At 32.3% G+C, this 15,180-nt stretch overlaps 1 protein-coding gene and 1 long non-coding RNA gene across 2 annotated transcripts; both read left to right on the forward strand.

Annotated features, from left to right (window-relative positions):
- Nucleotides 1-1,307: 1,307 nt before the first annotated feature.
- Nucleotides 1,308-2,300, forward strand: LOC120092810. The gene has a single exon (XM_039051016.1). It carries the CDS (start codon nucleotides 1,456-1,458, stop codon nucleotides 2,017-2,019), a length of 564 nt encoding a protein of 187 aa, XP_038906944.1. The 5' UTR covers nucleotides 1,308-1,455; the 3' UTR covers nucleotides 2,020-2,300.
- A 10,059-nt stretch (nucleotides 2,301-12,359) lies between these two features.
- Nucleotides 12,360-13,474, forward strand: LOC120092811. Its single transcript, XR_005486164.1, has 2 exons — nucleotides 12,360-12,478; nucleotides 12,714-13,474. It is a non-coding gene; the product is annotated as an uncharacterized LOC120092811 (long non-coding RNA).
- Nucleotides 13,475-15,180: the final 1,706 nt, after the last annotated feature.

The raw sequence follows: 15,180 nt of genomic DNA on the forward strand, positions 1-15,180 counted from the left end.
GTTGAAGTACATCGACTCCATCTCGAGATCCATGGTCTTGACCCATTCATCCCGGTCAACATCTTCCATTTCCTTTTGATAAGACAAAGGATCCTCAACGTCGACATCTGCTACCATAGTAAGGATTTCCGTGAAACCCAGATAGCGAACGAGTGGGTTTGCAACCTCCCTCAATCCTTGAGGTGGAACCAACCTACTAGATGAACTCCCATCAACAACTCTCGTTGATGTAGCAGGCTCTTCAACAATTCTTGTTGAAGTTTCAATAGTTTCATTGGAATGCTCACTCAACACGACTTTACTTTGTGGACTATGCTCCCTTATATGATTTTCCTCCAAGAAAGTAGTGTTCGTGGAAATAAACACCTTATTTTTCGACGGATCATAAAAATAACCCCCTCGTGTACCTTTGGGGTAGCCTATAAAGAGGCATAACCTCGACCGTGGTTCCAACTTCTTAGGATTTTCCTGAAGTACGTGTGTAGGGAAACCCCAAATGCGAAAGTGACGTAAACTAGCTTTACACTCGTTCCACAACTCCAGAGGTGTTCTTGCAACACTCTTGGAGAGAACACAGTTGAGTATGTATACAACAGTCTCCACTGCGAAACCCCAAAACGAGTCCGATAAGGAAGCGTAACTTATCGTGGAATGAACCATGTCCAACAAGGTTCTATTTCTCCTCTCCGCTACACCATTTTGCTGAGGTGTACCCGGCGCTGAGAGTTGGAAAACGATTCCATATTCTATCAAATAGTCTTGGAATCCCGAATCCAAAAACTTCATTATAGAAGACTGTGGAAGTGGAACTTTTAGATATAATTTAGTTTTTTGTATTTTATTTATATCTAAGTATAGATTTCCAACACTAGTAGATTTAAATATTTGTTTGACAAAATTGTGCTATAGTGCTTGATATGGACTTGAAATACTTTTCTCAAATAAAAATTGCCCCTCAAATGTTTGAAATGTCGATGTCTACATAAAGATAAAATGTTTAAATTTTTTGAAAATATCGATTGACATATGAATAAAAACGTATGATCTTGATGGACGTGAATATTTCTTATAAAATTATAAAAAGCATAAAAAAATGTTATTAATAAATTAACATTTCACGTTTTTTAAATAAGTTAATATGTTTATTATTTATATTATATTTATATTAGTAATATTTTGTTGTTGGTTTGGTATGTTTTATAGTTTTTTATAAAATAATAGAACTATAGATTCATCACACATATAAGTATTAATAGAAATGCAAAAATATCAATCAAAATATTGACATTATATCGGCCATTTCATTAGAGGTTGATGGAATAATTTTCATTTTTCAAGGGTCAAACGTGAGAGAAAGAAAGAAAGAAAGATTGAAAGCCAATGGCGTGGAACATCATATTCCCATAAATTCCAACCAATTTCCCCTAGAGCCCACACCATTCTTTGTTTTTTCCCATGCCATTTTCATCATTCTCCCTCAACCGTTTCCCGGACCGGAAAAAGCCAACCCCGACGGAATCCACCGCCACGGACGACGGATTAGCGGCGGTGAAGGCGGCGGCATGGGCCTGGTACCAGCATGGGTCTGGGTCGGAATCGAAGCCGGTGCGGGAATTCGGGCTGACAAGACCCATCACTGTCCCCAAGCCGTCTCGCTACAAGCTCGAAGCCAGCCGAAGTCAAAGTTTATTGATTGAGGACAATTCACAAACACCTAAGCTGCATAATAACTCTCTCCTCGATAGCTACGAAATTGCGAGCATTTCTAGACGCTTATCTGACCTTTTAGATCCCAGTGATATCAATAATTTTAGATTCAGTAGCTTCGAATCTGAAATTATGGATCTAGGACGACAAATTGAGGGGAAGACCACGAAGCCCAACAAATTCACAGCCCTATGGCGGTGGCGGAGGCGAAAACCGTCGCTGATGTGCGGTAAAACGGACGATGTGGTTCTTGGCACTCTCGTCTCCCCACTCCAAAAACAACCCCGCCGCCCCATGCCACGGCGGACCTAGGCCGCCTTAAGGTTAGTTCTTCACTCATCCGTACTTGAGTTCACGTTAAAATTTGCGACTTCAATAGTTGCGAGTTAGATATAAATTTTAAATTCTCTTGCATTATCCTAATACTTTAGTCCTAATCCTTATATTTTAAAGGATTATTGTAATGGATGTATAAAAATATTTTAAAAGAATTATAAATATAGCAAATATATCTCTGATAGACCTATTAATAAACTCTCTGTATAATTTATCACTAATAGATTTTGAGAGTTGGATATAAATTTTGTTATATTTGTAAATTATTTTATATTGTGCTATATTTGTAACTGCATGTCCTTAAATTTTATTGACACTTTTGTACGGATGACCTTTTCTTAAATCCTAAATGACTAATGACCTGCCCTTCATAGAAAAATAAAATCTAACCTTATACTTACATCAAAACACACCATTTTATAGTGTATCACGTTAGAAATGGTAATGTTTATTGTAGCCATGACGTAATGATCATGTATATTACGATCTTCATTTTTCTCCACTCCACCGCAATATTCATAATGAAAATACAACAAAGTGTGAGAAAAATGAAGATTGTGATAAACATGAACATCACATTAAAGCTAAGATAAATATGGTCATTCTTAACGCGATATGCTATAAAACATTGTTAGTGCTCTCTAGCGTAAGCATAAGATTACATTTCACACGTTTGTGGGGGCGGGTCATTCATTATAAAGATGCCCGTAAAAGGGTTATCCGTAAAAAAAATACAATTTTATTGATATTAAATACTATTTTGATATTTTTTCTATAATTATATTTTGCAGAATTTGTAAAACAAAATTTATAAACATAAATATAAATGAAATGTCACGCTAAAATTTTAAGAGAAAAGAATAAATAAAACTGGAAAAAAATGGACCAAAATTAATTACTTTTTAAAAGGGAGAGAATGAAATGAAAATGAACAAAAAGATTGTAATTAGGTAGAGTGACTAAAATGGTCGAAAAATTTATTAGATACTAACATTAAAAATTTAGATATCTAAATACCGACATGAGCATAACTTAGCCATTAAGGATGGAGCTTCATTTTTCTACCTCACATTTGTTATATCTATAAAAAAAATTGACTAGATATAAAACTGAAAGTTTAACGACACATTTACATATTTATTATATTTAATAAAAAAATTAATAGTTATCCTAAAATTTTGTTGGGCTTTGTTTTGTGAAAAACTTTGCATCTTTTTCTTTTTTTTTTTTTTTGGGCGGAAGGGAGAGGAGAGGCTGTGGTGCCAAGGGAGTTAATGGGCGTAAGGAGAAGTTGGTATAGCCATTCAATTTTGTATTTAATAATTTTACCACATAATATGCAATGTAATTATGAATATTATTTCTCTAATAAAAAATAAGTATTTATTTATTTATATTTTTTAATAATATATGGAATAAAAAATCAGACTTACGTATTAATTTTGAAGTTGATAGTACAAATTTAAGTTGAATTATATTTAAAAAGTGAATTATTTTGGTTATAAATAAGTTGTAAAATTTTTTGCCTTTCACATGTATTGGTCATAGAAAAGTTAATACGTGGCCAAACATTACATTTAATATGATGAATAACAAAGTTCACAAGTTATTTGTGGCCATAATTAAGTTGAGCTTTAGAAATTTTCGTGGTCATTATTGATTGCAAAACAAAGAACAAATTGTGAGCTTCTAATTTCTACTTTTAAATTGATATAATATAGTATATGTTTTTTTTAAAAAAATTTAAATGTAATTGTAATTGATGACTTATCATTTAAATAAAACTAATCAAAACTTTTTTTAAAAATAATAATAATAATAACAATAACAACAACAATAATAATCAAAATAATATTTAATGTTGTAATCCAAGTTTATATTTTTCTAATTAGTTGTGTGAACTCTACGTCATCATAGCGCAAACTTTGTTTTTTACAATTATAAAAAAATTCATGTTTTTTTTCTTAAGTTACTTTTTCCTAATGAAAGAAAATATAATTTTGTTCGTGGAAATGATATTTGACTAAATAATTTCTTTGTATTAGTTTGAGATTTATATAGGGAATTTATAGAAAGTACGATAACCAAACTTCCTAATAGCCTAAATATATGCATAATACATTAATTAAGGCCTAAGTATCTCAACACCCTCCCTCAAACTCAAGGTGATAGAAACAACTTGAGTTTGTAAGTGGATAAACTGAAACAATTGGATGGCAGAAACTGAAGAAGCAATTTTGAATCAAAACACGGTAGATTTGGGTGGGAAGCATAAACCCATGAAGAACTAAAACACAAAGAACTTCTAGGCTGGAAACAAGAACTCATGAACTTCTAGGTTGGAAACAGAGACCTTCATAAAGATCTAAAACAAAACCTACGAATTTCTTAACTGAAAACAGAGATCTACGTAAATATTAGAAACTAAAACGAAATAGAGCTTCCTAAAATAGGGATGAAAAACTAAAAGACAGAGGTTGGAACCCATGAAAAGAACCAAAACCAAATCTGACTTGACTGAACCAAACCAAATCAAATGAACCCAAGTAAACTAAGGAACTAAACTGAACCAACATTGATCCGCTTACATTAAACCGAACAGGTTTGGTTTAGCCATACAAAATCTAGGCGTGGTTTCCTTCTTCTTCCTCGTATGAGGCTCATGATGGAGGACACTAGAGGGTATAGTGGACGGGTCTGGGCGGGATGACACAGATCGAGGCAGGGATAGTGGCAAATCTGAGTGAGGCGGCATGGCTTGGATGGGCGAGCATCGAGTGGGGGAGAGGGTTTTGCTTTGCGGCAAACCTGGGCGAGCATTAAGTGGGGTGAGGGTTTGTTTTGCAGCAGATCTGGGCGAGCATCGAGGGTGTAGTGGACGGGTTTGGGCAAACATTGAGCATCGAGTTGGCTGGAAACGGCTGGGCTACAACAGGTCTGGGCAGATCTTCGACGGCAATGGGTAACAAAGCGGATTAAATATGAGTCTGAACTGAACAACGAAATGCACGACAAAGGAAGTGGAGGTGGCGATGTGTGGCAATCTGAGGGGTGGATCTACAACATCTGAGGGGAAGGTCTAGATCAGATTTGGGGGTTACGAACACACAGATAGGCAGGGCTATGCAAACTGGTTATAAGACGAAATTGATGGTGGATGCTTAATGAGATAGAGGAAAAAGGCAGATCTGTGACAGATTTGAATAGTAAAGGTGAAATGAAGTTGAGCGGCGACAATGATGATGAATCTAGGCTGGGGATGAGGCGCAAATGGGAAAAGGTTGGGTGCATGCGAACAAATAGGGGTCTCGTTGCACGTATTTTGACGGATCTCGGACAGAACCATGACGATAAATCTGGGTAGAGAAAAACCTATCTGAACCCATGGTATGTCTGAGCGAGTGCTGGCGAATTGCGACTTATGGTAACGAGCGAATCTCGTGGATCTACCTCTGTCAACAACCAATTGACAGAGGCAGAGGTCAAGTGGCAGCGGCTAGAATTCAATGAGATGAAATCCAAAAAAATGACAGCGGCTTTGATACCATGTGGAAACAATATTTGTCTGAATAAGTTCTTTGTATTAACTTGAGATTCACATAGGGAATTTATAAAAAGGACGATAACAAAACTTCCTAATTATAGCCTAAATATATGCATAATACATAAATTAAGGCCTAAATACCTCAACATTGTTTTAGTATTACAAATGTGAGACGTAAAGTCAAACATTTGTTTCTAGTGTAAGGTCATCTGATGCGGCTTTTTTTTAGATCGAACTATCAACATTTGAGATGATAATTAATATCTTATTTATTTGAGCTATCCAACATTACCAATCATTTAACTAGAATTTTTCTCATCTAGGAATTTTTTAATTTTATAATGTACCAGTATGAATACTAATTCCCTTAATTGTAGTAATGTCAACCTTTTATAATAATTATGTAACTCTAGAAGCATTAAATAATTTTTTATGAAGCAAAACGTCGTAGTGTAAACAAAGGGAGTAGATACTGCGGTTAGCTTTTCATTTTTTATTTACTTTTAAGAGAGTGTTAGTTCATTTTTCTAAATAAATATAAAGTTTCCTTTTTCAAATATATATATATATAATTCTTATGAAATTAGTTTTTGACAATATTTTCTTGGATAAATTTGAGTTTATCTAAATAGCAACAAAAATGTAGAAAATAAAAATTTTAATTTGTCAACACCATTTATCATTTATTTATTTTGGATTTTTTTAAAAATAATATTATTTTAATATATATTGACAAAAATAGGGTAGGATTGAAAGTATTTTTAAAAATAGGTGTTTGCTGAAACCATTGACAAAACTAGGTTAGTGAAATCGTGTACAGGGTACACGATTGCCATGTGGCAAAATCGTGTACGGGATACACGATTACCGTTTAATCTAGTCAGCATCACGTTGGCTGACTAGTTGACCGGTTGCATGAAAACTCGTGGACCCGGTCCACGATTTATTTTTTTTCTTTTTTTTTTTTTAAAAATAGATTGATTCATTACTTTTTTTTTAATTGGAGATGTACAACAATATTAACACTTTAGAAACGAGTCCACAAATTCCTCATTATTAAAATTAATTATATAATTAATCTACAATGAAAATATAATTATCTTGCACTCATATTAAAAAAAATGTCATGATATTAAAGAAGATTTACAATTAGTTTTTTAATTTACAATTTGAAAATGAAAGTTTAAAATTTAAAAATGACTTCCCTGGCCCTTACCCCTTATGGGGTTGTCTTCGTGTCCCTCTAAATTAGGTTTACCCTGTTTTCGTTGTCGTCTACGACGAATACGCCTTTGATCGGTGCCAGCAACATTGAGTCATCATGTTTGTTGAATAATACCTTCTATGTTGACCAATGTTTGCTGACACATTGAGCCCATAAGTTGTTTTGCACTGAATATTATTGTACATCTCCGATAAAATTATTCTGTACAATAAAAAAAAATATTAAATAATATTCATATCATATATATGAAAAATGTCTAATTTTAAATCTCTTACCATGCAGTAATAGTAAGTGCCGTCAGGTGTGATAAATCGCCTCGTGATTGAATTGTACCAGGAAAAGTAGTCATCTGATACAGCTGGCCCATTTGTTAATTCTCCCTATGCACAACGATCATGTCATCCATGCCAGTAGGATATATATTCCGCATGGATTCGACGCCAGTCTTGGTCGTACTTACCTCTCAAATCGATCTGGTGTATTACTGGGAGTGTATTGAACAACGAAGGTATCATTTGAGGCAGATCGAACTATCTCAACACACGATCTGGATGATGCCACTCTACTATATGAAAGCATATAAGAGGGCTAATGGTCAATCAGATGTCTTCACCATCACGACAATAATCAGGTAAGGATGACCAGATTTGTTGTGTGTATGCCATCAAAATAATTTGACAAATATATATATATATATATATCTAAAATGTTTTAAATATTCATTTATATATACATTTGTTACCCAATTGTGCATCAGTCTGTCAAATATTTTTCGGTACACGAACAACATATTTGCTTAATGTTCAGAGGCAGCTAATACACCACTCCATCTAAAATTATAAAAAATACAATTAATTTATATTCTTACATAAAATGGTAACAGAATAAATATATAAATGAAATAATACTCTGGCACTAAGTGGACGATGATCTAGGGCCTGTAACTAGACTTGTGGTGCTATAATTAGAAATCTGTCATAAGCCCATACTTGTAGTAGTATTAGTGGCCCCGCTATTTCCAACGTTGTGCATTGGTAGCCGACAAAGTTCTTTATACAACCATGCAAGACATGCACCACTCCACGAGTGCGTACCAGCGTGCTCGAAATCAGACAGTAGCGGGAGGAACATGAGATGCACTAGAGTATTTGACTTGTTAGCAAACAAAAATCCTCTAATAAGCTGCATGATGTATGCTCGTGCATACCTACGTACACTGATGTCGTTGGCATTGGGAGGTAATTCTAGAAACTGGGATGCCAATTAGGGGATACTCAATCCTTTCAGATCATTTGGTAGAATGCCTAAGAGCTCTTCACAAACGTTCTTCCAGTCATACTGTAGTGAACCTGTCAATGGTTGCTCGTCCACTTATAACCCAAACTGTATGGCAACATCCTGCAACATGATTATACATTCCCCACAAGGCAGGTGAAATGTGTGGGTTTCTGGTCTCCAACGCTCAACTAGAGTAGTAATAAGGTGCCAATCAAGCTGGATAAAACCGATTTGTACAACCCTAAGAAAACCTGCCTGCTCAACGTAGGAAATAATGTGGTGATCAAATGGGATAGTATGTTGTGCAGACGCCTCCTTTCTCCGACAACTCAACACTACTGTGGAAGAACTATCACATACTGATTGTGAACGATGTGTATTTAGTTGGTATAATTGTATAATATTAGAAGGACCAAGCTCCATTACCTAAGAAGTTCAAATTACATTACATAATAAAATCCATTACATAGAAGTTACATAAAAAGTACATAAAAAGATACAATTACATAAAATGAAACAATTACATAAAAAGTACAATTACATAAAATGAAATAATTACATAAAAAATATAAGTACAATTACATTACAAATACATAAAAAAATAAATTCATTACATAAAAAGTACAATTACATAACGTGAAACAATTACATAAAAAATATAAGTACATAAAAGATACAATTACATGAAAAATATAAGTACAAAAAAGATACACCTAATGACCCGAAGACGAAACACCTAATGTACGTTGTGGACAAGTACGTTTGTTATGTCCTTCTCTCTTACAAATTGTACATCACACTTTTTGGCTTGCCTCTCTCCAATCCATTTTATTATGAATGCGCATACTTTTTGGCCGACCCTGTTCTCTTAGTAAGTCCGCATTTGGACGAACTTCTGTAAATGATAATTCTCGCCAATAATCTGGGTGTTCTATTGGATGGAAGCGACCTTCATAACATCGCTTGAAATTGGACAATTTGTAGCATTCATCAATAAGTGGTATGTATGTCATACACAATAATTACAAACTGCAATTATATGAGAGCATGGAATCTTGAATGACTGCCACTTATTACAAGAACATGTTCCTTCTTTCAAGCTCAAAACATGGGTGTGTTGTCCTTTATAGGGAGAAATTATACTTATGCCAGTTTGTACTTCAAAAGTTTGACTTTCCCTGTCAATAGATGTCACCGTATGCGCAGATGCTCGTTTTTCCCACCTATTTGGGTGAACATATCCGACAGTACAACTCAAGATCATGTTCGACATATAAGATCTAAATATTATATATTTAAATCAGCCAAAATCTAAGATTTATAAACTATACATTTAAATCAGCCAAAATCTAAGATCCTTAAACTATAAAATCTAAGATTTATAAACAATACATTTAAATCAGCCCAAATCTAAGATCCATAAACTATACATTTAAATCAGCCCAAATAAAAACAAAATAATATATCCATGAATCATACATTTAATTCAGCCTAAATGCAAACAAAATAATATATATATGAACTAATCTTCATTTTTAAGTTAATAAACATAATCTAATTTCTAAGTTCATAAACTACATTAGAACTACACATTAAGTTCATAAACTACATTATATAAAATCAAAAAAATAGCACAACAAAATCAGCCCAACCAAAATCTAATTTCTAAGTTCATAAACTACATTAGACAAAATCCTGTCTCTTATACACATCTAGATGTGTATAAGAGACAGTTGTTGCATAACTGCCACGACAGACTGCGCGTGCCAGATCAACAGGCACTCGTGTACTGGATACTAAAAACCTATTTTTGACAATACTTTCAATCCTACCCTATTTTTGTCAATATATATTAAAATAACATTATTTTAAAAAAAATTATTTATTTCGTTTCTGTTTCTCTTTTAATTATTTTTCTTTTTATTAAATAGAAATTGAAATGCATGTGCTTTTTTTTAAAAAAAAAATATAATTTGAAGAAAATTTTAGTTATTTTGAATTAAAAAAAGTGAAATTGCATTGAATCTCCTCAAACATAAATTTTAGTTTAATTTAATTTTAATTTTTTTAAAGAATTTAATTTTGCAAAGAAGTCTTAAAAATGATATAAAACTCATTATAACAAGTAGAGGTGGGTCCATATGTTGAAAATCATAACAAATAATGAAATGGCCAAAATTAGATGGAACAGAAAAAGTAGTAGGCAATGTTTCCAAATTTAAGAGTTCCACAATTATTTTCTCTACTTTCTGAAATTTAAGGAATCCAAGGAAAGGTACAGCTCCTCCTCCTATATTGAATCATTACAAGGAAATGCACTTTTGTTTTATTATACATGTGTCTACTATTTGTAATTATTGTCTCAAATTCCTTTGTTTTTATTTCATATAATGGAATTTATTCCCTATTATATAATTCTTTTTTTTTTTTTTTAAAAAAAATACCTTATCGATCCCGATTTTAAATTGGTCTATTTGATCCTAGGTTTTCAAGAATAGGTTTAAAACATCCTCTCTAAATGAAATCTTTAAATTTAATATTAAAAAAATTATAAATACTTACACCGCAAGATGACATGAAAAAAAAAAAAATATTCTTTTAATATTTTCCATTCCTTTTATTGTCTCAAATTCCTTTATTTTTATTTGATATAATGGATAATATTCGGGTCCCATGAGTCCTTATCTCGATTGGGACGAGGAATTTCCGATTTGATCGGGGATGAGATCAAATCGTGAATTCTAATAGGATCTCGATCGAAGACAGGGTGGGGACAAAGAGGGTATCCCCGCCCCGTCCCCGATTAATTTTTAATTTTTTTTAATATATATGTGTATATATATATATTACAAATAAATATATTTATATATATATAAACAAAAAGGGGATGGATCCCTGTGGGGAATCCCCGTTCCCGCCTTCAATTGACGGGATGGGAAAAATACCCTCGTGGAGACGGAGATGGGGAGTCTCCACGCCCCGTCCCGGATCCATTGTCAATCCTAGTAAGCATCTATAAATTTTTTATATTAAATTTAAAGGTTTTATTTAGAACTTTTTAAACCTATTCTTAAGAATTCAAGAATCAAATTGGCTAATTTGAATTATTAGGGAGTAAATGTAACTATTCTTCAAAATTCAAAGACTAAAAAGATATTTTTCCCTAATTTTTTTTCTCACATTACTGTAGTTCATGAATATGATTCTATAGGGAGGCTGAGTACATACACATCATGTATACCAAGAGCTCAAAGCACAATAATTTATAGGTATGTTATTGAATGTATAATTAAACCCCCAATGGTTTAGATTAGTTAGAAACAAATTATTTGATGTTAAAGGTCTAAAAATTATTCAATTATACATGAAAATAAAATTCAAATTGTTGCAATGACGGTTAGAAATACAATTGGTGTGAATATGAAGTATAGTTTCATGAATTAAAGTCTTAAGATTTTTTTTTATACATTAAATTATAAATGTAGTAGCTTACAAGTTATCTTAAATATCTTAAATCTTTTAGATTAGTGTTTTTTTTAGTCACTTTATTTGTAGAATTGTCAAATATCTCATTCAACTATAAAAAAGGGCTAATGTCAAATTTTTAACATTTCAATTTTTTTTTTCAATATATCTTGAATTCTTAATTTTGTCTCTAATATGTTCTTAATTTGTTCAATATTTTATAAAATTTACGAACATTGTCAACACAACATTGAAAGCTATTTAACGTCTTATTTACTATAAATCATATTCACTTTTATAACTAATAACTCATTTAATTTTACCATTTTCGAATGTACCAAAAATCTATGTGAATTGAAAATAAAATGAATCTAATCGATATAAAATTGAGAGTTTCACTTATCAAACATTCCAAGTTGTTTTCGCTTTTAGCGAAGAGTTAAAGTTCTTAATATTTCTTTGAAAAATTTTCATAGATAGAAAAAATATAAACTATTAATAAAAAAATATTGATAGAAATTGATAGACTTCTATCTGTATTTATTAATGATAAATTTCTATTGGTTTCTATTAATAGATACTAATAGACTTCTGATAGTCTCTATCAAAGAATATTAAAATTTTACTACTTTATTTAAATAATTTTGCTTATTTATTTATTATTATTATTTTTTTTTTAAAAAAAAAAGATAAGACCAAAGACTTCAAAAAGAACACCTCTTCGTAGTAATTTCAAATTTGTCTTCTTCCACCGTTGAATGCCACCTCACTTAATTATCCCATCACAGTCATCACCTTACACTTCTATTATTATTCCTTGTTTCTCAATATATATTGTTCAATTCCTTATCTCTTTTACAATTAATTTCAAGAAAACCACACAAATTTTCTCAGCTCTATTTTCTTCCATTCCAAATTTGCTGGTAAGTTCAACTTTTCTGGAAGAGTTTCTTCTTATAAATCATGGAATTTAATGACCTCATTCTTGCAAATTAATCAATGGGTTTGTTTGTATAAATATATGTCACTGTTTGCAAATTAACCAATTTTAACCATTGTTTAAGTTTGAGATTCAACTTATACCATTGAAAGTTTGTATACATCTCCAGTGATGCATTATTTTGTATGAATTGTTTGTTTGTTTTTCTTAAATTCAAGATATTCATTCCACCAAGCTAAGAGGGTTGAAGAGAGGGAACCGAGGAGATCATTATTGGTCTTGTGCAAGAATAGGTTCTCATTATAAGATGGTAGTGCACAGTGGTGGGTGCCATTGCAAGAGAATAAGATGGGAAGTGGAAGCAGCAAGCAGTGTCACAGCTTGGGATTGCAATTGTTCAAACTGCTCCATGAGAGGCAATACGCATTTCACTGTGCCTTCTCAGCATTTTAAGCTTTTGGGAAATTCAGACAAGTTTATATCAACATACACTTTTGGGACTCATACTGCAAAGCACACCTTTTGCAAAGTTTGTGGGATCACTTCCTTTTACCATTCACGCTCAACCCCAGATGGGGTTTCAGTTAGTTTCAGATGTGTTGATCCTGGCACGTTGACCCATGTTGAGATTAAAAAGTTTGATGGTAGAAATTGGGATCAAGCACATAATCGTCGTTTGTCAAACAACTAGTTGTAAAATATGGCCTTCTTTTTCTCCAAGGGTTAAGTGAAAATTATGTTGAATTTCGTTTGATATGTATGTTTGCTATAATATAAAGGTTTTTTCAATCTTCAGGAGTGTTGAAGAGATTGAAAAAAAAAGAAGAGAGAGGCTTTTATTAAGAAAATACAAAATTTGACACTTTTGAGTTAAGACTCTTTTCAACGAGATTTTTAGAGAAATTTAATTCGTTGAATGAACTTGTATTTGTATTGAATTAAGTATAGTATGTACAATGTTTGATATTTGATCCTTTAATACTTTCTCTCAAAAAGTAAATTTGTATTGACGCATTTGTAGGTTATTCTCTGATATTAAATACTTGGTGTAATATAAACGTACGTATTAAGTTAGTATAGTAAAATGGTCTAAGAGATTGAGTATCGTCTTTTCAGATCATGCATAGCCATTCTAGAATTGTGTTGATTTTATCTAAGGATTAGACTTATGATGAATGTTGTGATTCTTAATTTAAAGAAAAGAAAGTAAAGGCAAGATTTGAAATTCAAGAGACACAGATGTCAAAAAGTTTTAGATTCCTCAAATATTATTTTTTCATTCTGCAGTCATGCAAAGGATCTATGGATTATTTATTTTTTCATTCAGTCACATAAAGGTTCTATGGATTATTGTGTTAAATGATATATTTTATTTCAGTGTTAATAATATGTTTAGGTCTAGAAACTATTATTCGATTCATTATCTTTCAGTAACAATCTTTTTTCATATAAATGTAATTGATTTCTAATTGCTTGAAACCAAATTAAGAAGCATGATATTAAAAATAGTCATGATCAACTTTTATTATCAACCTAATTATTTTTATAACAGATTAGATAATGATTCAATATTATACGTCCAATTAAATGTACAATTGAATATTTAATTTAACATGTATTGAAGATCAATCAATGCAATAAGCACAACAATATTGAAAAATATTTGAGAATACAACATTCATAAAGAGTACACATTAACTAAAATCCATAAAGAAGTTCATCAATACCTTAGAACTATAATGTTTAGCTAATGATGTAAAGGCACTCTCATACATTACAACCATGAAAATAGTGAAGAGAATAAATAAAAGAGGGAAACACTACTATCTGATGACTCTTGTCCATAGAATATGTCGAAAAAAATCTTAATTTGCACTTCAGGATCTCGAATAGCCTCCAATCAAATCTCTAAATCCTTCCCTCTATTTTTAGGCTAAAACACTCTCTAAGTCTCTTTAATTTCATGGTGTGCAACCTTCCTTCGGTTTCCAAAAAGTCTAGGATAAATAGGGAGAAAATTTCCAAATTTGGCAGATTTTTTTTCTTTCTAAAATAGCAGTAGCGTCGCGACACTGTCTCAATTCTTCGCAAGGTAAACCACAATTGATAGTTCCATAAAAGAGCTATCTTTCTTAGCCTAAATCATGCTAGTTCTTAGGAATTTAATGTTTAATTGAGTTCTTAGACAAGTAATTGAGCAAATGAAGCCATTAGGACATTTTGAGTGCAAAATGAACCAAAATGGAGCACTTAGAAATCAACGAGGGCCAAAAATGCACAAAGGAGGCACGACGCCATTCACAAAAACATCATCACAAGTCAAGCACTGTGGCGCTGTCCTGTGGCATTGTAGCCCTCAACGTCAAGTGCACGCGATAGAAGCATCGGTGCGGCAGTCCTTCAAGACATTGCAACACAACACAGCGTGAGAGAGGTTACAGCACCGCGACTCTATCCTGTAGTGTTACAATGCTTCAACGATTCCATAAATAGCTACCTTCGATTTTAGGGTAAAATTATGCTTAAAATAACGGAGAAGCGAGAGAGATCAACCGCCTAACCTATTTTCTTTCTACCTTTCATTTTCTTTAGCTTAGATTCATTTTATTTTGGGTGGTAAACTTAATTTGGATGATTCTTAACTTCTTGTACATTTCTATGGGTAATCAAGGTTAGTAATTTTCT

Source organism: Benincasa hispida, chromosome 12 (genome assembly GCF_009727055.1).
Source record: "Benincasa hispida cultivar B227 chromosome 12, ASM972705v1, whole genome shotgun sequence".
Lineage (NCBI taxonomy): Eukaryota > Viridiplantae > Streptophyta > Magnoliopsida > Cucurbitales > Cucurbitaceae > Benincasa > Benincasa hispida.